The sequence below is a fragment of the Phytophthora sojae genome, assembly GCF_000149755.1.
Source record: "Phytophthora sojae unplaced genomic scaffold PHYSOscaffold_4, whole genome shotgun sequence".
NCBI classification, from domain to species: Eukaryota; Oomycota; class Peronosporomycetes; order Peronosporales; family Peronosporaceae; genus Phytophthora; species Phytophthora sojae.
In genome coordinates, this window is record NW_009258118.1 from 4,208,974 (window position 1) to 4,234,388 (window position 25,415).

The window sequence follows — 25,415 nt, forward strand, 5'->3', positions numbered from 1 at the left end:
TCGGAAATGCTATCCCGGTGGATGGCAAGAACTGTGCACTGAGTATGGGACGCTCGTGGACTCCGTAATGCGGACCCCACAGCGCGGAGCCAGCAGTGCTGCAGCTAGAGAATGTAAACGGATGAGCCAATCCGTTTTGAATAGACTTGAATCCGGTCCGCGGCAACCGGATTTAAAACGGATCAAATTCGGATCGAATCCGTTTGGCGTGGGAGTTCATTGGACAGAAATTGACCAATCGTGCTTCAATGTTACTCTGTGTATTTTGTTGTACCTGATTGACGTGATACGAGCATATCGGCCAGTAGAGGGCAAACCGCAGTCGGGAATCCCGACTCGGGATGGGCTTGACGGTCAAGCCTTGACCACTACGCGGGAGCCGCCAACCTCAAGGAGGTAATCGGATGAAACCACGGTACTTCTACCTCACGTTCATTCTCCATTTTGCTTCCAAGGCCACGGAGTACGTGGCACCAACCCACGCCCTTCAGGTCACACGTCAAGTCCGGCGGTGCACTACCGCACACAAATCCCATCACTACGAACCGAAGGATCGCTGCCTAGCATGGACGACACCGACAGCGTCTCTACGGTTTCTTCTATCGGCCCGTCCATCTCTTCCGTCGGTGTTGCTAGCTCCGTGGGTCACAAACGCAAGCGCAAGAACGCTTCTGATGTGTTCGAGTACGTTGATGAGCTCAATACAGGTATCTACAAATGCATGCTGTGTACGGCTGACGAGCAAATCTGGAGCAGTCGTAACACTGGTAACTTCCGGAAACACCTCGTTGACTATCATCCTGAGGTCTACGGCAATTCCAGCGCCCTACCATCGAATGCTCGAGGCAGCATCCGCATAGCCGCCGCGGTGATGACCCCAGACGCTGTAAAAAGCTGCGACGATAAGCTGATTAAATGGATCGTTGTGAATTCACACTCGTTTGCGGTTGTTTACCAAGAGGAGTTCGTGGAGTTTTGCAAGGAGTTGCGTCCGGAGTACAGTGTTCCGTGCCAACAGACTATCCGCAAAAAGTCCTCGGTCAATGGAAAGTGGAGAAGGATGTTGCTCGCGTAGAGCTTTGTCGCGAAGTTGCTGGACGCCGTGTCAGCTTCATGACCGACATGTGGACTTCCCCGTCAAAGAGAGGCTACATGGTAGTTACAATGCACTCTATCGACAGCAACTGGGTGATGAGGTCTGTCATTATTGCGTTTACACGCGTGATGTATCCGCACACTGGTAAACGGCTCGCCGACCACTTCATTCGCGCAGTGAAAGACATGGATGCCTCACTTCTCCGCTGTATTTGGACGATCACTGCCGACAACGCCACCACCAACTCAACCATGGTAGCTGAGATCAACGAACGGTTGCAGCGCGATATTGAAAGACTTTCGCGAACGGCTCTAGCAGAATTGACCGACCCTGGATCGCCACGCGGGCAAACCACCAGCTCGACTTCAAGAACTGTTGTTCAGCTACGATGCACCGCGCATGTTCTGCAGTTGGCAGTAAAGGAAGGTCTCGAGGAGTGTCCATTTGTCGATTCTGCAATTGGCCATTTGCGTGACATCGTGAAAAAGATTTCGGAGTCAACTAAGCTGTCTGAAGCACTTCAAGGGGTGTGCAGTGACCTGGACGAAAACTTTATAACCCCTAAGCTTGATGTGTCGACACGATGGAATAGTACGTGGACTATGATGGGGAGCCTTCTAACGCTAAAGCAGCCCCTGAACGAGTTGCTTCGCCGTATTCGTGGTAAGGTCCGTGAGTATACGGATTTCAGTATTCGACCAAGTGGTTCGCTGGCCAAGGAGATTTCAGTGGAGGCGTGGGCGGCTGTGGACGCTCTTTACAAGTTTCTCAGGCCCATCAAAGAAGCCACTTATATGCTATCTGCGTCGACGTATCCTACGTTCGGGATCCTGCTCTACGCGTACTCTTTGATCCAGGTTCACGCAACGGAAACTATAGCAACCGAACAAGACGAGCAGACACTGAAATTTGCTGGAGCTGTTAAGTCCAAGATGGATGAGTACACGGTGAAGGTAAATACAAGAGAAGCCCGGATAGCTCTAGCTCTTGATCCTCGTGCTAAGCGGTATCTGCACCTCTTGGTGGAAGATGTCAGTCAAATCAAGGAGGAAATTGAAGATGAGTTCAACAAGAATTACCGCGAAGCATTTCTGGCCCAACAGCAACTAGCCTCCAGTCCGCCGTCAGCAAAAAAGAAGCGAGGTAGCGAGCTGAAGGGCCTCATGGCGCGTTTTTCCAATCAGAATGGTGAAAGTATATCCGATGGCACCCCTGTGGACGATATAGGCGACAGCCAGCTTGAAACTAGCGGGGTTTTAGGCGGTCGGGAAATGCAGCGTGAGGGTTCGTCGTTCGCGAAAGAGCTTGACAGGTGGCTAGCAGCTGATGAAGGCATGAGTGAGATGAAAGAAGCAAGCGAGTGTGCGCGTGGTTTCAAGTTACGGGGGACGTCTATCCTCGTATTAAGCAAATGGCTCAAGATTTTTTGGCGGTCACGGCAACGTCGGTTCCAGGTGAGGTTGCATTTTCAGCAGCAGGCATAGCTCTCAACGATCGCCGTGCTGGCTTGGGTGATGATACGGTGAGGGCAATCTGCGAGCTGAAGTCATTCTTTAACTTTAATCGCCGTCTGAGTGACCAAGAGTTTTCGAACACGGATGAGGCAGCGACTTGTGCTCATGAGTAAGCTTATTCACAATATAATGTGTGTTTATATAGTTGTTCGTACTGTTTTGAGGTCACATCTTCACTAACCCACACGCTAAAGCACACCTTCGTGAGATCTTCATTAAGCCACGCCAGCTGCTCAAACATCGACTGACACTGTGTCGCCAGCTCACGCACGGGACAAATAATCACGACACGCGTGGACTGCACACGACTCGAACGCAACAGCAGACGGCCCAGAATGGGCAGCAAGAAGGTAGCGGTCTTACCACTACCCAGATGTCCTTGTCCCTGAGCGCGATGGGGATCGGAATCGGCGTCGGTTTCTCGAAGACAATGTGCTAGATGGCTTGCATAATAGGGCGAGACAGCTTCAAGTCGGCGAAAGGCTTGAACTTGGTCTTGCCGAACTCCTCGGCAGCGAAAGGGTCCGTCCCGAAGAACTCGGCAGCCTTCTTCTCCAACGCGTCCACCAGCTCTTCACTCGACTGCTGATCTTTCTTGCTGTCCTTCAGCAGCGATTGGAGACGCTTCACCTCCTCCACGACAACGTCGTCCTCTTCCACATCCTGCTCCTCCTTCTCGTCATCAGAGGACTCCGACTCCTCCTCCATCTCGTCCTCACTCTCGCTGTCTCCGTCACCTCCTCCTTCTCTTCTTCTTCCTCGGAGTCACTGTTCTCGTGGCCGGTTTTTTGGTGTCCTTCTCCTTGTGGCGCTTCTCGATCTTGGCCTGGATGGGCGTGCGCCTGGTGGCCGCGGGGGTGCGGCGCTCCATCTTCTCGATGCGCGAGATGGCGGCCGTGAAGTCCCACGAGCTGCCGCCTGACGTGTGGAAGGCGCCGCCGTCGTCGAACTTAAAGTCTTCGGCGATCTCGTTCTCCTTCGGCTGCTGTAGCGCCTCCTTCTGCTACTGGCGGCCCCGCACGGCGCCCTTGAGCCCCGCGCCTTCCTGCTCTTCCTCCGAGTCCGAGCTGTCCTCGACACTGAACATTTCGTCGTCCGACGCGATGATCATCACCAGGTCCTCGTCCTCCTGCTGCACCTGTTGGCCCGCCTTTTGCCCATGGTCGCTATCCTACGTCTTCTCCAGCAGCGTGTTAGCGTGGACAGACACTGCCCCGCCGCGCCCTGATCTAACATCGCTATGTGTGGGATATTGGGCTCTGCTTCAGCGAGCTTGGGAGCATATTCACCAAAGCGCCGTAGTCGCTCGTGTTCGTTACCCACTTCATCCGGCTCTGTGTGTGCTGGCTGTGATTGCTCCACCGCCAAGAAGCGCTGCTCCAAAGTCTCTCTAGCAGCAGCGATGCGCATCGATATCAGGAGAAAACGTCATCACCTTGACGCAGCTCATCTTGGGCCGTAGCTGCGTACAGACTGTTCATCACCGAGGTGTCGGCGCAGCGATCACCTTTTCGCTCATTGTCGCCGTCACAGTAGAAACAGACTGAATGCGCTCTTCGTCTTGCTGTTGGTGCCGGTCTTACTGCAGCGCTCGACATAATACTCGCCTCCTCTCCGCCGACGCGCCAGCGCGAATTGCCCCACCAGCAGCAGAAGCACCGCTCATAGCAGCAGTGCCAGCATGAACAGAAGATCAGCTCGACATGTTCACAGTAGCAGTAGCCACCGGGCCAGACGCCGACGCAGACGCAGACTCTCCGACTCCACCTCTGTGGCGTCAAACAGCAACAAAAGCATCCGGCAGTACTACGCTCTGGATGCGCATGCGCAGCTCCTGGCGTCAGACGCATGTACACGCTGCGAATGGTGAGCACGTGCTCAGCAAGGCTCAGCTCCACTGAGTGATGAACATTATATCATCGGCGACCATGCGGCCCTGGCTCGCCTTGTACTGCGTGTCCGTGTCCGCAGCAACCTTTGCACACCTGTGTATTGGTGCGTTGAGCTCGGTCGTCTCACCGCGCATGGCTGTCAGGTCCAGCTTCTTGACGCTGCTGATCTTGCGGGCGCAGCGCGCGTACATGCTCCTCATCGCCGTGGTGGCGGCTCCTCGTTGACAACAGGCATGCTGGGACACGCGCACATGCAGGAGGCCGGATCAAATCTTCGGCTACGGAAGGCACTGTAGATCTGCGCGCAGCCGAAGGGCACCTTGCTGATATTATACTCGAGCAGACAGCGGAAGTTGCGGAAGATGCCCTGGGTCGTCTCGGGACACAGGTAGCCAGTATGTCCCCCCTGGGAGCCGTTGGTGCACTTGAACATGAGGTTGAACGAGATGGGGAAGCCCCGGTCCGCGTCCATGCATGCGCCTTGATGTCATACTGCTGAAAGATCTCGTGGATTGCCTCGGGCGAGTATGACTCGGCCATGGTGGCCTGCATCTCGTACTTCTTGCGTTCCTCCTGCTCGGGTCTGGGTACTTGCCCAGATATCGTCCAAGAGCAGCTTCTCAGCGCGCCCGACTTGGAGCACTTGACCATGAGGTCCGTGAAGCGGTCAACTTGACCCAACGTTTGAGCACCACCTCGGGCATGATGTTCGTGCACTCAATCTCCAGCAGCTTGTCGGCGGACACGAATTGGCGGCGCCAGAACCTGTACGCCTCCTTGGTCTCCACTAGCACGGTCCGTGTGCTCGAGCAGTTGCTGCTCCGTCGCGGGGTAGATCAGGTTCAACTGCATCTCATTCATTTACCACGCACAATATCCGTAAGTCTCCTTCTCTTCCCACACCCATTGCAATGTTCACGCACCTTGTACGGCTAGACATCTCGCGCCACGTCTTCCTGGAACGTGCTGTAGTTGTCGTTCACCAGGATCTCGAGCAGTGACATGCCCGCCAGCAGTCGGTCCAGAGTGTCTGAGCCCATGACCGCCGTCTGGATGCTGAGCACCGCCGACTTCTTGTGGTTGCCGCTCTTGAAATTGCACAGCAGCGTCATCTACAGCAGGTTGCTCTTGAGCGCGCAGGACGGCGAGCCAAAGGCATAGAACCGCTCACGCCGCCGTAGATCTCGGAGCTTGGCACCACGATCATCTTGCGCAGCAGCAGGTTGTCCAGCGCCTTGTTGTCGCTCTTCCTGAGACCGTCCTCGGCGGAGGTCTGCAGCACCGTAGGCATCTCAAGCCCCAACTTGAGCTTCTTGAGATCGTCGACGATGGCCTGGGCGGCCTCGCCCGCCGCGCTTCTGCTTCTGCTTCTGCTGGCGCACGTGCACGTGCACGCAAATGACGAGTGACAGTCACAGCTAGATGTGTACAGTAGCGATGCGGAGGGTGCTCTCCGTTTTCGCCGTCGTCTTGGCAGCGCCAGTCGCATCCATTCTCGACGTTCTCTCCGCAGGTTCGGCTTCGACTGTTTCGTCAGAGAACGGCGCAAACTTTGATATCGAATCTAAATGCTTTTGACCAAAACTATTAGAAATCACCGACGCATTCTAGCACTCTAATTGGATATAATCTTTCCTCTTTCATCCAATTGGCGTCGTTATTCTACCCCTGAGATTTGATATCCAATGTCTTGTTATACCGTTTATACATTAAGTTTAAGGAGTACATTGTAGAAATGAATACTTTTATAATCCGACTCAATCCGGAATATCCGGATTCAAGTCGGATGCATCCGGTTGTGCAATCCGGATTCCGTTTGCAACCGGCGACGTGCTGCCAAACCCGCTCGAATTTCGGTGGCATTCCCAGTCCGGCATCGCGATGAAGGTTCTGTCCCCGCTGGCTGTCCTTGCTTCGAGTCTGCTGCTCGCCCCGTACAGCGTGTCGGCGGCGTGCTCAAGTTACTCCTCGCTCTATGAGTCCAATCTGGAGGGCGTTTGCGTCTGCAACGAAACCCAGTGCGACTCCATTGTCAATGACTACACCAAGCTGAAGGAGGGCCAGGTGGGAGTCTACACCACATCCAAGGCCGGCGCGCGCCTGACTTACACGGTCGCGAACGTCGATGACTCGCCCGTGGACGAAGCCACCTTCTCCATTGACGTCACGACCAAGTACCAGACCATGCTGGGCTTCGGCGGTGCCTTCACGGACGCGGCGGCCATCAACCTGTATAAACTTTCGTCCAAGCTGCAGGACATCGCGCTGAACCAGTACTTCTCCAAGACTGGGCTCGAGTACAACATGGCTCGTGTGCCCATCGGCTCGACCGACTTCTCCACGAGGACCTACACGTACAACGAGAAGGTGGACGACTTTAAGATGACCAACTTCACCATTGCGTCCGACAAGGCGCCGTACTCGAACAAGATCAACATGATCCAGCGCGCTCTCAACATGACCGAGATGAAGCTGTTCGCGTCCTCGTGGGCGCCGCCGCTGTGGATGACAAACGGAGACTCGGTCATCGACTGCACTATGAAGGGCAAGCCCGGTGAGAAGTACTGGCAGGCGCTGGCGCTGTACTACTCCAAGTTCTTCGACGCCTACAAGGAGGAGGGCATCAACTTCTGGGCCATGACCGTCCAGAACGAACCCGAGAAGCCGCCGCTCGCTGTTTCTCAGTGGGAGACGCTGCGTCTGACGGCGGAGGAAGAGAGAGACTTCATCAAGCTTGACCTCGGCCCGATGATGGCCAAGAACCACCCGGACCTCAAGATCATGGCCAACGACGACCAGAAGCCCGGTCTCTTGGAGCGCTCGGCGCCGTTCGACGACCCGGAGGCTAAGAAGTACATCAGCGGCCTCGCCTTCCACTGGTACCAGAACATCGACTTCATCCTGCCGCTCTCCGGCAACTTCAAGAACCTCGAGATGTTCTCGGAAAAGTATCCCGACATGTTCATGCTCGGAACGGAAGCGTGCGAGGGCTTCCTGCCTGGTCTTATCGGTACGGGTAAGGGCCCCGCTCTTGACGACCCCAAGAAGGCGTGGAAGCGCGCGCAGAACTACGCGCGCGACATCATTGAGAACAGCAACAACAACGCTGCCGGTTGGGTCGACTGGAACCTGTTCCTGGACACGGACGGCGGTCCGAACTGGGCCAAGAACATGGTGGACGCGCCGATCCTCGTGGACGAGCAGAACGGCGCCGAGTTCTACAAGCAGCCCATGTACTACATCATGGGCCACTTCTCCAAGTTCGTGCCGCCCGGATCGAAGCGCATCGAGTTCCCCAAGACGGAGACGCTGAGCGACTTCCACCGCTGCGCGTTCGTGACGCCCCACAACCAGATCGTCATGCAGTTCCTGAACCGCGACAGCTCGGAGGTCACCATCAGCGTGAAGCAGACGGACTCCAACACGTTCACGCTCACGCTGCCGGCGCACTCGATGCAGACGGTGATCCTGCCGGCCTCGGAGGACACCACAATTCTCTAAGTAGACTTTATAAAACTGCGTTTGATGGCCACTTTGGCGTCGAAATGTGCGTCTCAAAACAACATAGCGCGCTCCATTAGCTGTTGGCGAAGAAAGTTGCTCCAACAGCTTCACCGGAGGAGTATTTAATTGGTTCAAGGGACCAGGATTTGCCTTCATCTTTCCACCACCTCAGACCCATCGCCCTCAGGCTTGAAGGGCTCAAGAGTAAACACCTCCAACATCGGGAGTGTGCTCCCTTGGAGACAGATTTGTTCGCTACTGTTGTTTGTAAATGATAATTATTACTTTGAAGCACTAGGTAGGAAGTTCTCTTACAGTTCTAACGTCTTCGGCACGGATCGATGCTCTTTCTTCTTGACACTGAGCGGCAGTGTTCGGCCGAGGAATGCCTGGTCACAGCTGGAAGGACGTCGCGACGCCTTCGAAGACAGGTTCAGGCGCAGAAAGTTACTGGTAGCCGCACGCAGCATCGACATCTGCGGCACTGATCCCATGCCCATGGTCGCGTTGAGGATCAACCCCCAGCGCGAGACCCCCAACTTCTTCCATAGCGACGGGTTATCTGCAGCTCGATGCCACCGATACGAGACTTGAGACGCGTAGCCCAGACTCTTGAGGTCCAAGAAGGACAACACTCTCTCGCGCAGACTTTGGGGTACAATGTGCTCTCCAAGCTCGCTCTGTCCTCGTCCTTGAGCTCGTCGTAAGTCTTCGTTCCCTGCCGCGAACTCGGACTGGGTCTTGGCGTCGGTGGCTTCCTCCTCTGCAATGTCACCGTAGCGATTCTTGGCTGCGAGATCGCACTCCCTTCGAACTAGCAGCCGCACCGCTCGGTATTGGCCCTTCCGAGCAGCGTAGAACAGCGGAGTCTCTTGATCCTCGTTCCGGGCGTTGCTGTCTGCGCCGCTGTCCAGCAAGAACTCGGCTGCGTGGACGTGTCCGTTGAAGCACGCGAGGTGAAGAGGAGTTTCAAGTGCGTCGTTGGGAACGTCGGCGCTCCATCCGAAGTCGAGCAGCAGCTTCAACACCTCCAAATGACCTCGAGCAGCCGCGTGATGCACCGGAGAGTACCCGAGCTGTAAGACGTACGTACAGTCAGCGAAACAATGGTCAGACGTGCAGAATACCTTGTGGTTAGTTATTGAACCATACCAGGCCTTTGCATCGATCCTTGTCGACTCCTTGGTGCAGCAACAGGAAGACTGCGCGTTGTTTGCCCTTCTCACTAGCGATCAGCAGTTGCTCGCTCAGTTTATCGCTCTCGTCTCGCAGTAGACTCGCGACCTGTCGACTGGCGTCTTCTATTTCTTTCTGTCTCCGCTTGGTCTTGCTCTTCTTCTTGGTCCTTTGGCCGAGCTTCACACGGTTCGACCATCCCGTCTCGGGCTCTTCAGACCCGAGTTTCGACCTGCCAAGCAGAGCCTTCTCTCCGGCGGAGGTTGACGGACGCACTTCATAGCCGCCTACGCCGTCAGTCCACGTCTTGTCGATCGCCATGCCTTACCAACTCACGATCACCAGACCCAACACGACTCGACTCGATCTAGCTCGAGGCGGGCAAATATAGGACTTCCACTCGCCTGCTACCGGTACGTTATACTTATAAGTATGAAGGTTTCGGCCCGAGTTGCCCCCGAGTGCTGGTAAGGAGATGCGGAAGACATCATTGATGCCCTGACAGCTACGACAACGCGGCTGGATCGACCTGCAACAAAATTACTCGACCTACTACATATACTGTACATGAACATACCCAACTGCAGGTTCATGAACTGCAGGCTGAAGGTGATCACTTTGGCAGGATTTGCATTTGTCTCTCCACCACTTGGAATCGAGCAATCCCCCGCAACAGACGGGAGTGGTTAGAGCAACCATAAGTTTGGTTGCTTTTAGCCATTCTAAGACATATATGGTTGCTTTTAGGGATTTCAAAAATTACGAGCGTAATTTAAATGTCTAAATTACCATTAAGCCCTTAGGTACGCAAATCACGCTAAAGTGCGCTTCTGATTAGGTACGATGCCATTAAGTGCGCCACCTCACAGCCGCTCATTTTAAGAATCGCGCTGCTGAACGGAGGCCACGTGGGGCACGCACCTCTCGCGAAGAAGTCAAGCACCAAACGGCGAGGGGGGACCGATGGCTCCTGCGGGGGGAGCCATTATAAACTGTAATCAGTATGCTCCATGTTGGTGGCAACGAGAGTATCTACGTGCCTCACATTTTGTTTGAATTCTGTCGGTATGTATTGTTTAGGCCGAAAGCTGCGGAACGTAAACGAGGAGCTAAACTACATGTACGCCGCTCTCGGGATTGAAAAAGACGACGACGAAGACGAAGACTTTGTTCTGGATGAGGAGGATGAGGAAGACAACGACGACGAAGAGGCGGAGGATTGCTACCAAGAGGAGGAAGACGAAGAAGAGGTTGATGATGACGAGGAGAGCGATAGCGATGAAGAGGAGGGTGACGACGATGAAGAGGAGGTGAGTGACGATGAACAGGAGGCAGACGACGACGGAGAATCCAGCACAGAAGACGAAGCAGAAGCGGGTAAGACTCGTTTGGATTATTGTTGATACTTATTAAGTTGAACTGATAATGTATTGTTTATTTTTTTAGTTTGTTTAGAACGCAGGACACGCAAACAGAGCCCCGAGCCAAGAAAGAAAGCCATCGCACGCAAGAAAACACCAGGTATTCTCGTTAAAGTTGCTTTAAGCAAAAAGGTTGCGCTATCATTAATATTGACATTCACTTTGGAATCGATAGATACCGCTCTGGCCAAATGCAAGCTTTCTGCTGGGGATGAAGCCCAATCTTTCGCGAAAAAGCGTAAGGCGGAGCTGCAGCTTCACGAGTCTGTCGACGCTGATTCGGCCCCACGTTTATCCAAGCGGAACAAGCAGTACATACCGCGGAAGCGATCAAGCAAGCACCTTGACGAGTTGCGGGAGATCAACGAGGAGCGCGAAGAAATTATCAACCCCGTTCTGCCCTTTACCCCAGCGATTATCAAGAGTTGGAGCAAGTTCAACGCACACTTGAAAATATACAAGCAGAAGCACCACCTCAAGTTTCGAGTACGAAGCTCGGAGACACGAAATCAGTACAACATGTATGGGTGACCTCTGTTTGATGAGCAATTTAAGTTATTAACGAAACCCCCTTTCATATGCAGCAATCATCGGGACCAAATCCCTTCACGTTTTAATTGGAGTCACAAGGTCCTCCGCTGTACACACGGTGTTTTGCAAGCGTCGCGCTCCAAGGGACATCGCAATAGAAAAGGCAACTATTGCGGGTGTCCTGCACGCACGACACCAACCGTTCAGCGGATGGAAAATGGCAAATTTCGAATTGTCATAAGAAACGAGGTATCTGCCTTTTCGTGTATTTGTTTGCTTTGTTAGTATTTCTCACATGTCGCTGTTGATAATCAGAGCTTTACCCACACGCACCCGACCACCCGAACGCAAGCATCGTTGTACCTGACAACAAAGACACTTCCGTTGGACGAGCAAGATCTTGAAGATGTTAAGACTTTAACGGATGCTAGTGTTTCTACCAAGCACATCACGAACTTCCTGAATGAGAGAATCGGTGCGTAGTTTTATATATGATATGCTGAAGTGATACTTACGTTATTGTTCGCGCTTTGTGTGTTTGCTAGGCTGCAAAATAACACCTCAACAGACCCGTAATCTGATCCGCGGTATTATGGGGCACGACGCAGCGGAGGCCCGTTTGAAAGACATGCTGCAAGCTATCTGCCAGTTAGACGGTAGTGACGTCCTTGTTATTCAAGACCAAATGGACGTGACATGCGGTATCGTGATGCAAACAAAGTGCAGAAGTTGATGTTCGAGCGCTGGGGCGACACTCTTACGATGGATTTCACTCACGGCACGAACAATTTGGGCTATCACTTGGGTGCGTATGAGTTGTTCGGTATAGCAACTTTATCTTTGTTACGGCAACCTTGCGTAGTTATAGCAACCATATCGATGATATAGCAACCTTATTAACAAGTGATTTGCTACTGTTGTGTGTAGGATATTTCAGGAAGTCTGGTTGTCTCAACCGCTACTGGTAGAGGGTTCCCAGTTGTAGTCTTCATATGCCTCAACCAACGAGCTCCGATGATGACAACAATCCTGGAGTATTTCCAAGAGAAGAACCCAAGTTGGCGGATGATATCTTCCATCGTGATCGACAAAGATTTCGTTGAGTGGAGGGTGCTGAAAACACTATTTCCTGCTGCGAAAGTTTTACTTTGTCAATTACATGCCATTTCGTACTGGAAGAAGGTGATGCAGCGGGCCCCATACAAGCTGAAGGTGTCTGAAGGCGACGAGTTACTCAACCTGATGATAACAACGCTGTACAGGTACGCAACAGGTTCTATTTATGATTCTTGTGGTAACGCTAACTTTGGAAAACAATCCATATGCAGCTCCACAGAGACAGGTTACGATTCTAGTTACGGTGCATTGAAGCAATACTGCGAAGACAAAAAGAAACAAGCTTTATTCTCGTACTTTGAAAAGAACTGGGATTCGTGTCGAGACATGTGGGCGAACTTTGCTCGCAGCAAATTTATCACGGCTGGGAATATTACAACGAACAGGATCGAGTCAAACTGGAATCAAGTGAAAATGGGAACGATTTGTGAACTTCATGGCAGATGCGACTTGTGAGCGTACAGCGTCGAGTCCTTCACAATGGAAAATTTATTGCGGGAATCAAACCTTTCGCTGTCACGATGTGGAGTGGACGTGTACTTGTCTATTTTATAGCAGTCACCATTTACCATGTCGCCATCTTATGCACTTAGCACGCGAGGGGCATGGCTTCAAACTGCTTCCAGCTATGGCAATTCATGATCGGTGGAGTACGTACCAGACCTTGGAAGTGAAAAACGAATTGACGGCTGCAGCGGAAATGTTACAGCCAATTGTGCAGATGTCCAAGTTAAGGTTGCCGAAAGTAAAGTTGCCGAACGTCACTGGGGCTGAACCAGAACAACCACTTTATGCTGCGGGGGGTAACGCTTCGCCAATCAAAGCTAGGAAGCAAGTCGCGTACGTACGGCTACGGCGAGGTGAACGGGCAAACCAGGTTGTATTGTCTTCAGCTGAAAAATACGCATACGCAAAAGCGATGCTGGAACCGCTATTGGAATACCTGTCAGATTTGTCTAGTGCAGACTTCTACCAAGAGCTAAGTGCCTGGAAGGAAACGATCGACATAGGGCTCAACCGTGTCAACCCTGCCCCCCAACCGAGTTCTACAGAATCTGCTGAAGATAGCAAGCAAGAAGAAGATGTATCTGAACCTGTCTCAGACTCCATTCTGGACCCCGTGGAGGCAATGGGGACTATGACGCTCATGGACGCATTGGAAAGCAGCCCCATGACCATGAATTATGGCGATTACGAGTCCGACGAAAGTATGTTACCGACACAACGCACTCACCTTTCGCAGTCATCTCCAATTCGACCCCCCATCGACGAGAAATCTCATGACAGCTGCGTAATGAGTAGCTGTGACAAGGTTTCAAGCTCTACGAAGCCTGACACAGAGTCGCGCGTGCGCCAGGTCGATGTCGTTAGAGTTCCTAACCACCAAGCCAAGGAAAGTCAAGGTTAACTCCGAAGCAGCTGAGGCAAACTACGATCAGTCTCAAAGCCGACCGTCTTGCTATTCACAAGTACCCCACTGAACTTGCCGTGACTTTGGATCAGTTCCTGATTTGGGCCAGAAACACCTCAAATCTGAAGCGCGTGATGGAGATGCTGTCGAAGTATCCTGTTCAGCTGGAGGATGCCTATCTAAGAGCTCGGAAGATTGATTGTCATTGGGAAATTGTACGACCTGCGGACTACATGCACACATTTGTAATTCCACAAGACCTCGCCCTATCAATGCAGGTAGCAACGACTACTACCAGGAAGGAGAAGCAGCCAATTGTACTGGATGAAAAGGCCAAGAAGCAAGGACTTGCTCTCGACGTCGTCTTGGCGATTGATCCAAAACTATGGAAATTTAGCGGGTGTGGTTGCTTTAGCGGTATGTTTGCTTTAATAGGGTTGCTTTAACATGCTTATGTTTCTAGACAATATGTAGGTGCTCTAACAGGATTCTCCGCGATCAAGGCGAAGTGTACCTCATGGTTGAAGGACCGAAAGTGGCTGGAGCAAGATTGGCGTAAAGTTGACTCCATCGTGGATCTTTTCGCTGCGGAGAGAGCAACTGCAGGACTACCGCGTGATGCTGTTGCCGAGCGGCACCAAGGTCTAGCGAACGAAATTACCTCAAAGTTTACTTCAAGTCGGCTACGCTCTGAATTTGTGACGCTCTCCAACAAAGTCCTGATCAGCTTTGACAACATCGTGGGAGGGATCTGTCGTGGATGGCTAAATGATAGCCCTGTGGCCTTTTGCTTGGAGACCCTTGCGAGATCGGTGGGGAAGTGCCATGTGCTGTCATCACTGACATGGGCTATCGGATGGCCAAGTCTCCCTAAGACAGCACTTGCAGCAACGAAATTTATTATCCACCCCGTTAATCTGCACGCAGACCACTGGGGGGTAATTATCCTTCGCCTACGCTACACGGCGAAAACAAGCAAGCTTCGGGTGCATGTTTACATGTACGAGCCGCTCATTGATGATGACTATCACCATGAAATGGAAATCGTGTGGACTGGAATTCCGAAAGACAAAGAAAATGAAGGAAAGGAGGGGCTTCGTGGTTATGTGGAGCGGTGACACAAGGCTTCTGATCCCCGTGACCATCTTTTCTTCGATCCGATTGAGTAGATCTGTGCCCCTCAACAACTTGATTTTGCTAGCTGTGGTGTAATGGTAGTAGCCCAAGCCCACAGCTATCTTACGGGGAACTTGCAGATGCAACTTTCTAGAATTTCCAAGAACGACGTCAAGGTGATGGGATTGAAAATGCTGTGGGTCATCATGTGTTACTCCCAAGAACGTCATCTCTCTGAACGCGACGTCGCTAAAGCTAGCCAGATTCATCAGCAGCTACAGAACCAGCTCTGAGAAACACCACAGTCTGTATTTACCTTTAAATACAGAGTCTATGCTGCATTAGTATTTCATTTTTCGCACCGCCAGCTCCAGTAGAACATCGAGGGAAACAGCGTCGTCCTCTGCGGTGAGACCACCTTGGTCGGCCCCTTCATCGCCCATGACGGCAGCTAACGCATAGCTGTTCTCTTCGCGATCTTCGACGAGGGCTTGGATTTGTAGCTGCGCTGCCAGAAGCTTTCTAGATGCTCGGTAAGCTCATCCAGCTTCTTCTTGAGGAGTGCAATCTCGGCGATTCTCGCGCGCACCAGCTCATGTGCCAGCGATTTCTTCTCCACTTTTGCTGTCGCTCAAAATCTGCTAAGTGTTGAAAATGTGGGACACATTGTCATGTGTTTCATGTATTGCTGTGTAGAGAACATCAGTTAGACGCCACCACGACGTGTCTAAATTTAGAGAGATATGTAGCAAGACCATGACGAGGGCGACGTGTCCCTGTCATTTACGCGTCATTTAAAATAAATTACCGGGTGCCAGCTGGTTTTAGGGTTGCTTTAGGCCTTGTGGTTGCTTTAATTTCTGTCGTGTTGTCGTCATATGGTTGCTGTAACGCCATTCGCAACAGACTGGCTTTCAAGAGTATACAGACAACGACGGATAAATACGGCAACGCAAAACCCGGCACACATATGTTGTACTTTTTACAATAATTCAGATAGCCAATCAACTTCGAGATTTACACTTGACATTTGTATTCCATATGGTTTTAAGTACTTTCTATAAATTTGTGTGTACTTTATGCTCCATTACGTGTAACGTATGTCATTGCCTTGTACAATCTCTATCGTTCCTGACAGAGAATTCTGGCACATTTACTATCGAGGATGCCATTCAGTGGTGCCGGATTTATCCGTCGTTGTCTGTACACCTCTATCAATAGCGTTGCTCGCGCCATGCACCGCCCGAAGTATCTGACCTTTGCCGCCGCAGTGGCAGTGGCATTCGCACCGTACCGTACGCTGGCTGCGTGCTCCAGTTGGTCGTCACTGTACCAGGCGGAGCTGGAAGGCGTCTGCGTCTGCAACGAAACGCAGTGCGATTCGGTCTCCAACGCTTATCTGGAGCTCACTGAAGGACAGGTGGGCATCTACACTACGTCTCAGGCTGGAGCACGACTCGAGTACAAGCAGGACAAGGTTGATGAGACCCCGGATGACAGCCCCACCCTCTCCATCGATGTCTCGACCCAGTACCAGAGTATCATCGGATTCGGAGCGGCCTTCACGGATTCAGCGGCCATCAACGTCTACAAGCTCTCGCCCAAGCTGCAAAAGGTCCTTCTGGACCAGTATTTCTCGGAAAAGGGGCTGCAGTACACCCTCGGCCGAGTATCGATAGGGTCCAACGACTTTTCCACGAGCATCTACTCGTACAACGATGTGGAGGGCGACCTTGCCATGGAAAACTTCTCGATCGATGTGGATAAAGCTCCAAACTCGCACAAAATTGAGCTCATTAAGCGCGTACTGAAGATGACCTCGCGCGATATCAAACTCTTTGCGTCCTCGTGGGCGCCCCCCGCGTGGATGACGAAGGAGAACTCAACTATTAATTGCCACATGAAGGGCGAACCAGGCGACGAGAACTGGAGGGCGTTGGCGCTGTACTATTCCAAGTTCTTTGATGCGTACAAGGAGGAAGGGATCGACTTTTGGGCCATGACTGTCCAGAACGAGCCCGAGAAGCCCCTGCTCGCGTTTGCCAAGTGGCAGACGCTGCGTATTACCCCCGAAGAAGAACGAGACTTCATCAAACTGGACCTTGGGCCGATGATGGCCAAGAACCACCCGGATTTGAAGATTATCGCCAATGACGACCAAAAGCCGAGCATCCTCACTCGCCTAGCGCCGCTGGAGGACCCCGACTCGCTTCAATACATTAGCGGAGTCGCCGTACACTGGTATCGCAACGTGGACTTCGTGCTGTGGATGGGTGGACACTTCGACGACCTGCTGGAATTCCACGACTTGTACCCGGACCTGTTCATCCTCCCGACTGAAGCGTGTGAAGGATACATGCCGAATCCTTTGGGTACCGGTAAAGGGCCTTCGCTCAGAGACGCCGACAAAAGCTGGAAGCGTGGAGAGAACTACGGCCGCGACATCATCGGAGACTTGAACAGCTACGCGGCCGGGTGGACGGACTGGAACATGGTGCTGGACACCAACGGCGGACCAAACTGGTCCAAGAACTTCGTGGACTCCCCAGTTCTTGTGGACGCCAAGAACGGCGCCGAGTTCTACAAGCAGCCCATGTTCTACTTTATGGGGCACTTCTCCAAGTTCATCCCCGCGGGCTCTCGCCGCGTCAAGCTGTCCCTGTCGGAGGACGCGGACAGCGACTTGAAGTCGTGCGCGTTCGTGACCCCGCAGAACCAGGTTGTCGTGCAATTCTTGAATCTCGAGCGCTCAGAGGAGACTGTGAGTGTAGAGCAGCCAGATGCCAACACCTTCACGGTCACAGTGCCAGCGCACGCCATGGTGACGGTGGTCCTACCGCCGTCCAAGAGCACCACCGTCCTCAAGCCAACTTCAACGTAAGGAATAATTACACCTAAATAGTAGCCCGTATAGTCTCATATGAAGATTCGCTCACTGCTGGACGATCGCCATTCGACTCTTCAGCTGCCCATGGCTCGCCTCGAGACCAAGCCGCTGCTGCCCCTGGGCAACGATCACTCGCTGCACTGCGGCGAGTCGTTCGCTCGGCGTCTGCTGTCCATCCCGCGCGAAGTGATCCCGCTGTCGTTGTTCGCCTTCGGGGGGCCGCCGGCTCACCTCGCGCTGGCCCACGACCGATTCGTGTGTATGTCTCTATACTGTAGACTTAGGGTAGCTCTTTCCCCCTCGCTGTATTATAACGAGAGTGTGTTGCTTGCAGACAAGCACAAGTGGCTGACTGATGAGAGGTTCCTCGAGGTGTTGTCCATCGCCTCGGCAATCCCCGGCCCGTCGTCGACTATGGTGAGACTTTTCACATGAGGATCTTTGGACGCAGTGGAGAGCTGACGTGGTGCACTATACTCTATATACACTGCTGCTGTAGACTATTGCAGCCATGGGACTATTCCGAGCTGGCCCATTGGGCGGGCTGCTCGCGCTCTTCTTCTGGGTGTTGCCTAGCTGGATCATTATGACCATCGCAGGCTTCGGGGCCAAGTCGTATCTCCAAGGTTTGGTCGGCTTGAGACTGTGAAGAATGGGGGTGAATACTGACTGGTTTATTGCTATCCGTAGATGGCTTGCCCGTGTGGCTGAGTGGCCTGGCCCCGGCCGCCGTGTCGATTGTCGTGATTGCGGCTGTCCGGCTGTGGCAAAAAGCCTGCGAGGACGACACGGCCAAGAATTTTGTTGCTGCGGTGTCTGCATGTGCGATCTTAGCGACTCAAGGCATGTCGTCGCTGATCTTCCCCGGAGTCATGGCGGCGGGCGGGCTTACCATCTTGCTATCGACCATGTGTGGCTACTTGCAAGCGCCACTTTCCAATGAACGTGTCACCTCTAGCCACCTGGAAAGGTAGGGCACAACGCACAATTATATGGTCTGGAGATGATTAAGCCAACTACTCTGTGCTTAATAATACGCAGGCAAATCGGCATCCATCCCGTTGCTGGAGTGCTGATCGTGCTCTTCTGGCTCGTGGTGCTGGTATTGCTTGAAGTGTACCACCCGCAGGATGGAGGCGAGCACTCGCTTCTCTCGCTGTTCTACACATTCTACTGGATCGGATCCATTATCTTCGGCGGTGGCCAAGTGATGCTCCCCATGTTGCTGGACAATGTCGTGATGGCCGGATGGGTCTCCAAGGAGCAGTTCTTGATCGGCCTCGCTTTGGTGCAATCCCTGCCAGGACCGCTGTTCAACATCTCGGCGTATCTCGGGGCGCTCATCTACGGTATTCCAGGGGCGATCGTAGCAAGTACGGGACTCTTCGGCCCTGGCATCGTCCTCTTCTTCGGCTTGCTTCCGCTGTGGGAACGTGTCCGTAGCAACACAAGCTTGAAGATCTTCCTGTCCGGGGTTATCGCTTCATCGACGGGCCTCATTGTGGCCTCCTTCTTCTTGCTGTGGGATAAGGCGGTGCATTCAAACGCAAACGCAGCGGTGGGACTCGCGACTGCGTTGATGGTGGGGATTTTCCAAGTGCCTACGTCGATCGCGATCATCATTGGAGCCATTTTGGGTTTTCTACTCTCCTCAGAGGTGTTTGGTATCGGCCAGAAAGATTTCTGCAGCTGAAATGGCGGAACGGCTTGCTTGTCGTGGCGCACTTTGCATCCATCCGACTATGCAGCACTTACTGTAGCTTTTCAGGACGTGACAAGAGTGCTAATGACTTCCCTACTAGGAAATGAAGAGAGAGGGCTTCTTCTTGTACTCGCCTGAACCCGAGGACTTTAAGCTAACGCGTATCCTGGAGCACAGGGCGGACTCGAAGATGAACAGTATTTTTCCTACTCACCCCGGACCGGTGCCAATTTGTGGCTCAAATCCGGACGTGGAGCCTCGCGTAGGTGTGCTTGTCTTGCCCATTTTCACTTTCGCCTTCAGCTAGACACACTTCAACCATGAAGCTCTTCGTAATCGCTCTTTCTTCAGGTCTTCTCAATGAGGTGAATGCGTGGTGGAAGCCCACACCGGGGACCTCGTACCAGATCCAACTCAGTGGCACACTTGACCTCTCCTATGACGCCGATATGTACGACATCGACATGTTCGACACGCTCAACACCACCATCGCCGAGCTGCAGCAACGAGGCATCAAGGTCATCTGCTACTCCAGCGCCGGCACATACGAGGACTGGCGCTCCGACAAGGACCAGTACAGCGCCGACATCATCGGCACACCGCTCGACGAGTGGGAAGGAGAGAGCTGGGTGGACATCCGCAGCCCCAAGCTGCGCGAGATCGTCACGAACCGCATGAAGCTGGCCCAGGCCAAGGGCTGCGACAGCGTCGACCCGGACAACGTGGACAGCGCCTTCAACGACAACGGCTTCGACCTCACGGCGGCCGACCAGCTCGACTTCAACACGTTCCTGGCCACGACCGCGCACGAGCTCGACCTCACGGTTGGGCTCAAGAATGACCTGGACCAGATCGACGACCTGGTGTCGAGCTTCGACTTCTCGGTCAACGAGCAGTGCGTGCAGTACGACGAGTGCGACACGCTGGCGCCGTTCATCGAGCAGGATAAGCCTGTGTTCGGTATCGAGTGCTCCGGTGGCAAGGCCACTGCGTGTGCCACTGCGAACTCGCTGGACTTTGACACGTTGTTCAAGACGCTGAGTCTACAGAGCGAGCGCTACAGCTGTCGCGATATGTCGGGGGACTCGAGTTTGGGCTCAACGATGTCGGAGGATTCCGACGCGAAGTCTGGATTGATGGATGAATCTGAAGAAAGAAATGGATCATCAGATAACAATTCAGGTTCGACCTCCTGGACTAGCTCAGGTAACGTTTTACTGCTTGTTGGTTTAGCTGCATGGGCGTATGAAGACTAGCAATGAAATCATTTCAAGTAGTAAAGCTAAGCAAGAATCTTGACGTCGAGAACTAAATGATACAAACCAATTATCCAGCGAGTGCCAGCGTTGCAAAAGCCGAGACCAGCAAGCTCACGACAGCCCCTTCATACCCAGATCTAGCCGCAGACTTTGTCACGGAGCGCGATCCAGTGCTGCCAGTGCCACTGCCAACATCGCTCGAGTTGATTTCGTCTAGGTGCAGCGATCCGTCACTACTCCCCTTCTTCTTCTTGGCCGGGAGGTTTGGACATTGGTGATACGCCTCTTCCTTGGTTGGGCATGATTCACTCGACAAGCCATCACCCGCCCACTGGAAATTGCGAAGGTCAGGGGAGCCCTTGGGGCATGTCGACGTCTCTACGTGGTTCGCTGGCACTTCGTAGTCACTCAACGTCGGCTCACTCGACCCGTCGTACGACGCGTACGCCTCGGCGAGGAACTCGAAGTTGGGGAACCGCTCGTACGTGCAGTTGGCGCCCGCGTCCGTGCAGTCTTCCGGGGAGAAGTAGCCCAGCCCGTAGTTCTGCGGCCCGTACGTCGTGAAGGGGTACGCGGACGTGGCCATGGAGTTGGCGTTCTCCGTCGAGTACTCGAAGGCGATGCCGCCCGCGAAGTAGTCGCTGTACTCGGGCAGGTTCATGAAGGCGGCGTCGTGGAAGGTGCGCTGCGCCTCGTAGCCGTCCACCGTGGGGAAGGCCGGACTGACGCAGCCGAACTCGGTGAGCACGACGGGGATGGAGTAGTCGTAGCTCTTGAAGCTGTCGCGCAGCAGGTTGAAGCCCGTGGCCTTGGTCGGGTCCGAGATGTCGTCGCAGTGCACGTACGTGTTGATGCCGTACCACTGCGCGTTCTCGAGCTCGTCGCTCTCGTCGGTGCGGCAGTTGTAGTACTGCGCGTTGTCGTCTCGGTCCGTGTCGGCCACGACGAGGCCCACGGGCACCTGGCGCAGACTCGAGCAGGACTGCAGGAAGGCGCGCATGTCCCGGATGAACTTCTTCTGGCACGGCGCGTTCCACGTCCAGGGGTTGCCGCCCGTGCGGTGGTTGATCTCGTTGCCGCCGCTGAAGGCCATGACGTTGTCGTAGCGCGCGAACTGCTTGATGATCTTCTCTCCGCGGGCCTTGTAGGACGCCGGGTAGCACGCGGGCGCGGCGTCGGCCGTGATCTCGCAGCCGTCGCAGTTGGAGCCGAGGTCCACGACGACGTAGATGCCCTCGGCCTGCAGTGCGCACATGAAGGCGGAGTGGTCGACTTCTGGGTCGACGGCGTAGAGTCGGATGACGTTGGCGTTGAGCGCCGTGAACTGCGGCAGGTCTCGACTCCAGATGTGCTTGAAGTCGTCGGAGAAGAGGTCGAGGTTGTTCTTGTCAAGTGGTCCGGCGTTGGGTCGCGGGTAGTAGTTGACGCCTCGGATGGCGAAGTAGTCGCCCGTGGCGGAGTTGAAGAAGCGGTTGCCCTTGATCTCGAGTGGATTGAACGTGTTGTCATATCCAGCGTCGTTGCTACCGACAGTTTGGCCGCTGCTACCCGTGGTGCTGGATTTGGTGGGGGCAGTAGAAGTACCAGCGGTAGATCCTTGGGAGGAGAGCGACGAAGTCTCACCAGATTCTGTAATGGCCTCCGTGGGCGTGGGGTCGGTGAGGATGGTCAACTCGGGAGGAGATGAGGCTGCAATGTTGAGAGCGCCTGCAGCGATGGCAGCTACGAGCCACCACGAATTGACGATCTTGACCATTTTGGAGTCGAACAGCTCTGGCTGCTGGGTGCGTATTTCACTGGAAATTGGAGAATGGGGTGAAGGTTCTGTCTACTCCCACTCTAAAGCACCGGAGGGCATCCGTTTTATCGTTTCCATCGAGCGCTCGCCTGTCCATTAGTGAGATTGGGTGGGTCATCTGAACATTGTCGTTGAGAACTGGTGGTCAATAGACGATTGGGGTGACACAAGCGCATGCCGCACTGGGATGGTGTATCTATGCATGCCCAAGTAGTGGCACATCGCACGTCGAGAAACTCCCTACTGCTATGCTTGAGAAACATGATTGTATATTTTTACAATATATTTTTAGGGTCGTCGCTCACTCCAGCACTCTTCTGGGCGAGTTGCCTCGGTGGAGTGCTCGGTTTCATTGGCAACAACTTGTATAGTTGGGGTTCTCTTTCATACGCACACGCTTCAGAACCAGTCTTGATAGTAGACCTTGTCGTGTAAGACTTTCCAGCACATTTCGGATGCTTCGCCACTTCTTCCTCGGTTGAATTCGTCACTCAGAGCGATTGGAGGGCCTGAAACGGGCAGCTTGACTGTTAATACTTCGAAGTAGGCCGGGCACGGATCTTGTACGCAACAGTAGGCGAGGAATCGATGGATTTCTATTGAGTGATGTAGTTTGTTCCTGATGACAGTCTAAATTCGATATTGAACGACACCAGGCAAGCCGCGACCACATTCTTAGCCACAGAGTGATTCCCGATCAGAAGTCCCTCGGAACGTGTCGATAAATCAACTACCGGTAGCAAAAGGGAATGAAGAAGCTCGAGCGGTTTTGGATCCGCATTATTCGCGCAAGGCTGATAATTACCGGCTCTGTTAGAATTCAACGGTATCCTCCTACAGATACGGACTTCATATTGGTTGAATAACGTAAGTGGCATTTAAAGAAAACATTGGAATCATGCATGCCAGATCAGCGCACGGAAGTGAGCCACGGGTCATGGTCGACGACTCAAGACATAGGATGAATAGCGAATAAATCAAAGCGTTTGCAGGGTCGAATGTTGCCAATCCCACCGGAGGCCAGCAATATTTTTTCCTCTAAAAAAACAACCCTTTTCATAGCCTTGTCAGATATATCCGAGAGCTTGGACGTCCACTTCAATTGAATGCAGGTGGCAAATTGGGCACAAGAACATATTTTCTAGCGAGTCAAGCAACACAACGGTTTGCGAGACGGAATCTTGCAGACCAAAGCCTGGTGTTCGTCGTACGTGGTGGCGTTCTATCGAATTTATGCGTCGGGAATCGCGGATCGACAATCGACAATCGACAAGTCAAGTCAAGTCAAGGCAAGGCCCACTGCTAAGTTTCGGTATAAACATACATGTAGACAGACAGCCACTAAAACACCGTTACGCTGGTCGAATTTGCCAATGGGGATGGGATGCCTCGCCGCTCGCAACAGCTCAACCAAAATTCCATTACGTTGCCGAAGCATGCTTCATCGCACGTCTTCCATCCACCCTTTGACTCTGCTCCATCGATGTCTCCAGCTGTGAGCTCACTAACCAAGTCGACAACTACCGCCGCTACCTGTTACACTTACTGTGCCCAACCCTTAGCAAAAACATCGTTCACGCTGTCAAGACACTCTTCATCTTGGTTTCCATGCACCTGCTAATAACTACAACCGAGTCCGAGACCAGTCCACTTGTGATCAAGGGCAACCGCTTCTTCAACTCCGCCACGGGCGACTACTTCGCCATCCGAGGCGTCAACTACTACCCGCGACCCAACGCCGGACCACTTGACAAGAACAACCTCGACCTCTTCTCCGACGACTTCAAGCACATCTGGAGTCGAGACCTGCCGCAGTTCACGGCGCTCAACGCCAACGTCATCCGACTCTACGCCGTCGACCCAGAAGTCGACCACTCCGCCTTCATGTGCGCACTGCAGGCCGAGGGCATCTACGTCGTCGTGGACCTCGGCTCCAACTGCGACGGCTGCGAGATCACGGCCGACGCCGCGCCCGCGTGCTACCCGGCGTCCTACAAGGCCCGCGGAGAGAAGATCATCAAGCAGTTCGCGCGCTACGACAACGTCATGGCCTTCAGCGGCGGCAACGAGATCAACCACCGCACGGGCGGCAACCCCTGGACGTGGAACGCGCCGTGCCAGAAGAAGTTCATCCGGGACATGCGCGCCTTCCTGCAGTCCTGCTCGAGTCTGCGCCAGGTGCCCGTGGGCCTCGTCGTGGCCGACACGGACCGAGACGACAACGCGCAGTACTACAACTGCCGCACCGACGAGAGCGACGAGCTCGAGAACGCGCAGTGGTACGGCATCAACACGTACGTGCACTGCGACGACATCTCGGACCCGACCAAGGCCACGGGCTTCAACCTGCTGCGCGACAGCTTCAAGAGCTACGACTACTCCATCCCCGTCGTGCTCACCGAGTTCGGCTGCGTCAGTCCGGCCTTCCCCACGGTGGACGGCTACGAGGCGCAGCGCACCTTCCACGACGCCGCCTTCATGAACCTGCCCGAGTACAGCGACTACTTCGCGGGCGGCATCGCCTTCGAGTACTCGACGGAGAACGCCAACTCCATGGCCACGTCCGCGTACCCCTTCACGACGTACGGGCCGCAGAACTACGGGCTGGGCTACTTCTCCCCGGAAGACTGCACGGACGCGGGCGCCAACTGCACGTACGAGCGGTTCCCCAACTTCGAGTTCCTCGCCGAGGCGTACGCGTCGTACGACGGGTCGAGTGAGCCGACGTTGAGTGACTACGAAGTGCCAGCGAACCACGTAGAGACGTCGACATGCCCCAAGGGCTCCCCTGACCTTCGCAATTTCCAGTGGGCGGGTGATGGCTTGTCGAGTGAATCATGCCCAACTGACGCTGACAGCCACTTCCAATGCGCTTCGTATGTGGCAGCAGTATCGAACGCTCCGTTATCATTGAACGCAATGTTTGCAGCGGATACAAACTCCGAAGTCTCATCGACAAGCGCTACCCCTGAATCCACGCCCCAGCCACCTG

General features: G+C 53.8%; 14 protein-coding genes across 14 annotated transcripts; 10 read left to right on the plus strand and 4 right to left on the minus strand.

The window, feature by feature from the left end:
- Window positions 1-3,045: 3,045 nt before the first annotated feature.
- On the minus strand, window positions 3,046-4,693 carry PHYSODRAFT_255833 (hypothetical protein; the record flags this gene model as incomplete). The annotated part of the gene is given in 5 exon segments (XM_009528650.1): window positions 3,046-3,328; window positions 3,348-3,595; window positions 3,632-3,781; window positions 4,194-4,379; window positions 4,538-4,693. The coding sequence occupies 5 exon segments, from the start codon at window positions 4,691-4,693 to the stop codon at window positions 3,046-3,048; spliced, it is 1,023 nt and encodes a 340-aa protein (XP_009526945.1).
- Window positions 4,694-5,461: 768 nt separating this feature from the next.
- Window positions 5,462-6,108, minus strand: PHYSODRAFT_255785 (hypothetical protein; the record flags this gene model as incomplete). Its single annotated transcript, XM_009528651.1, has 3 exons — window positions 5,462-5,614; window positions 5,674-5,920; window positions 6,101-6,108. Coding segments are annotated over 3 exons (408 nt in total), but the record flags the coding sequence as incomplete, so codon positions are not given.
- Window positions 6,109-6,383: 275 nt separating this feature from the next.
- On the plus strand, window positions 6,384-8,003 carry PHYSODRAFT_498220 (glucosylceramidase; the record flags this gene model as incomplete). Its single annotated transcript, XM_009528652.1, has 1 exon — window positions 6,384-8,003. One exon carries the CDS (start codon window positions 6,384-6,386, stop codon window positions 8,001-8,003), a length of 1,620 nt encoding a protein of 539 aa, XP_009526947.1.
- A 314-nt stretch (window positions 8,004-8,317) lies between these two features.
- On the minus strand, window positions 8,318-9,171 carry PHYSODRAFT_315046 (hypothetical protein; the record flags this gene model as incomplete). The annotated part of the gene is made up of 2 exons (XM_009528653.1): window positions 8,318-9,045; window positions 9,159-9,171. The coding sequence occupies 2 exons, from the start codon at window positions 9,169-9,171 to the stop codon at window positions 8,318-8,320; spliced, it is 741 nt and encodes a 246-aa protein (XP_009526948.1).
- Window positions 9,172-10,912: 1,741 nt separating this feature from the next.
- Window positions 10,913-11,134, plus strand: PHYSODRAFT_502792 (hypothetical protein; the record flags this gene model as incomplete). The annotated part of the gene is made up of 1 exon (XM_009528654.1): window positions 10,913-11,134. A coding segment is annotated over one exon (222 nt), but the record flags the coding sequence as incomplete, so codon positions are not given.
- Window positions 11,135-11,446: 312 nt separating this feature from the next.
- PHYSODRAFT_498764 (hypothetical protein) lies at window positions 11,447-11,617 on the plus strand (the record flags this gene model as incomplete). Its single annotated transcript, XM_009528655.1, has 1 exon — window positions 11,447-11,617. A coding segment is annotated over one exon (171 nt), but the record flags the coding sequence as incomplete, so codon positions are not given.
- Window positions 11,618-12,070: 453 nt separating this feature from the next.
- PHYSODRAFT_503881 (hypothetical protein) lies at window positions 12,071-12,706 on the plus strand (the record flags this gene model as incomplete). Its single annotated transcript, XM_009528656.1, has 1 exon — window positions 12,071-12,706. A coding segment is annotated over one exon (636 nt), but the record flags the coding sequence as incomplete, so codon positions are not given.
- Window positions 12,707-12,764: 58 nt separating this feature from the next.
- On the plus strand, window positions 12,765-12,941 carry PHYSODRAFT_373172 (hypothetical protein; the record flags this gene model as incomplete). Its single annotated transcript, XM_009528657.1, has 1 exon — window positions 12,765-12,941. A coding segment is annotated over one exon (177 nt), but the record flags the coding sequence as incomplete, so codon positions are not given.
- A 992-nt stretch (window positions 12,942-13,933) lies between these two features.
- Window positions 13,934-14,779, plus strand: PHYSODRAFT_499277 (hypothetical protein; the record flags this gene model as incomplete). Its single annotated transcript, XM_009528658.1, has 2 exons — window positions 13,934-14,061; window positions 14,125-14,779. 2 exons carry the CDS (start codon window positions 13,934-13,936, stop codon window positions 14,777-14,779), a joined length of 783 nt encoding a protein of 260 aa, XP_009526953.1.
- Window positions 14,780-16,011: 1,232 nt separating this feature from the next.
- Window positions 16,012-17,658, plus strand: PHYSODRAFT_331819 (glycoside hydrolase family 30 glucosylceramidase; the record flags this gene model as incomplete). Its single annotated transcript, XM_009528659.1, has 1 exon — window positions 16,012-17,658. One exon carries the CDS (start codon window positions 16,012-16,014, stop codon window positions 17,656-17,658), a length of 1,647 nt encoding a protein of 548 aa, XP_009526954.1.
- A 90-nt stretch (window positions 17,659-17,748) lies between these two features.
- On the plus strand, window positions 17,749-19,357 carry PHYSODRAFT_331820 (hypothetical protein; the record flags this gene model as incomplete). Its single annotated transcript, XM_009528660.1, has 5 exons — window positions 17,749-17,923; window positions 17,999-18,081; window positions 18,164-18,290; window positions 18,355-18,634; window positions 18,706-19,357. 5 exons carry the CDS (start codon window positions 17,749-17,751, stop codon window positions 19,355-19,357), a joined length of 1,317 nt encoding a protein of 438 aa, XP_009526955.1.
- A 329-nt stretch (window positions 19,358-19,686) lies between these two features.
- On the plus strand, window positions 19,687-20,622 carry PHYSODRAFT_503773 (hypothetical protein; the record flags this gene model as incomplete). The annotated part of the gene is made up of 1 exon (XM_009528661.1): window positions 19,687-20,622. One exon carries the CDS (start codon window positions 19,687-19,689, stop codon window positions 20,620-20,622), a length of 936 nt encoding a protein of 311 aa, XP_009526956.1.
- Window positions 20,623-20,692: 70 nt separating this feature from the next.
- On the minus strand, window positions 20,693-22,381 carry PHYSODRAFT_500182 (hypothetical protein; the record flags this gene model as incomplete). The annotated part of the gene is made up of 1 exon (XM_009528662.1): window positions 20,693-22,381. The coding sequence occupies one exon, from the start codon at window positions 22,379-22,381 to the stop codon at window positions 20,693-20,695; it is 1,689 nt and encodes a 562-aa protein (XP_009526957.1).
- A 1,650-nt stretch (window positions 22,382-24,031) lies between these two features.
- On the plus strand, window positions 24,032-25,395 carry PHYSODRAFT_331823 (hypothetical protein; the record flags this gene model as incomplete). The annotated part of the gene is made up of 2 exons (XM_009528663.1): window positions 24,032-25,299; window positions 25,353-25,395. 2 exons carry the CDS (start codon window positions 24,032-24,034, stop codon window positions 25,393-25,395), a joined length of 1,311 nt encoding a protein of 436 aa, XP_009526958.1.
- Between the last annotated feature and the right edge of the window lie 20 nt (window positions 25,396-25,415).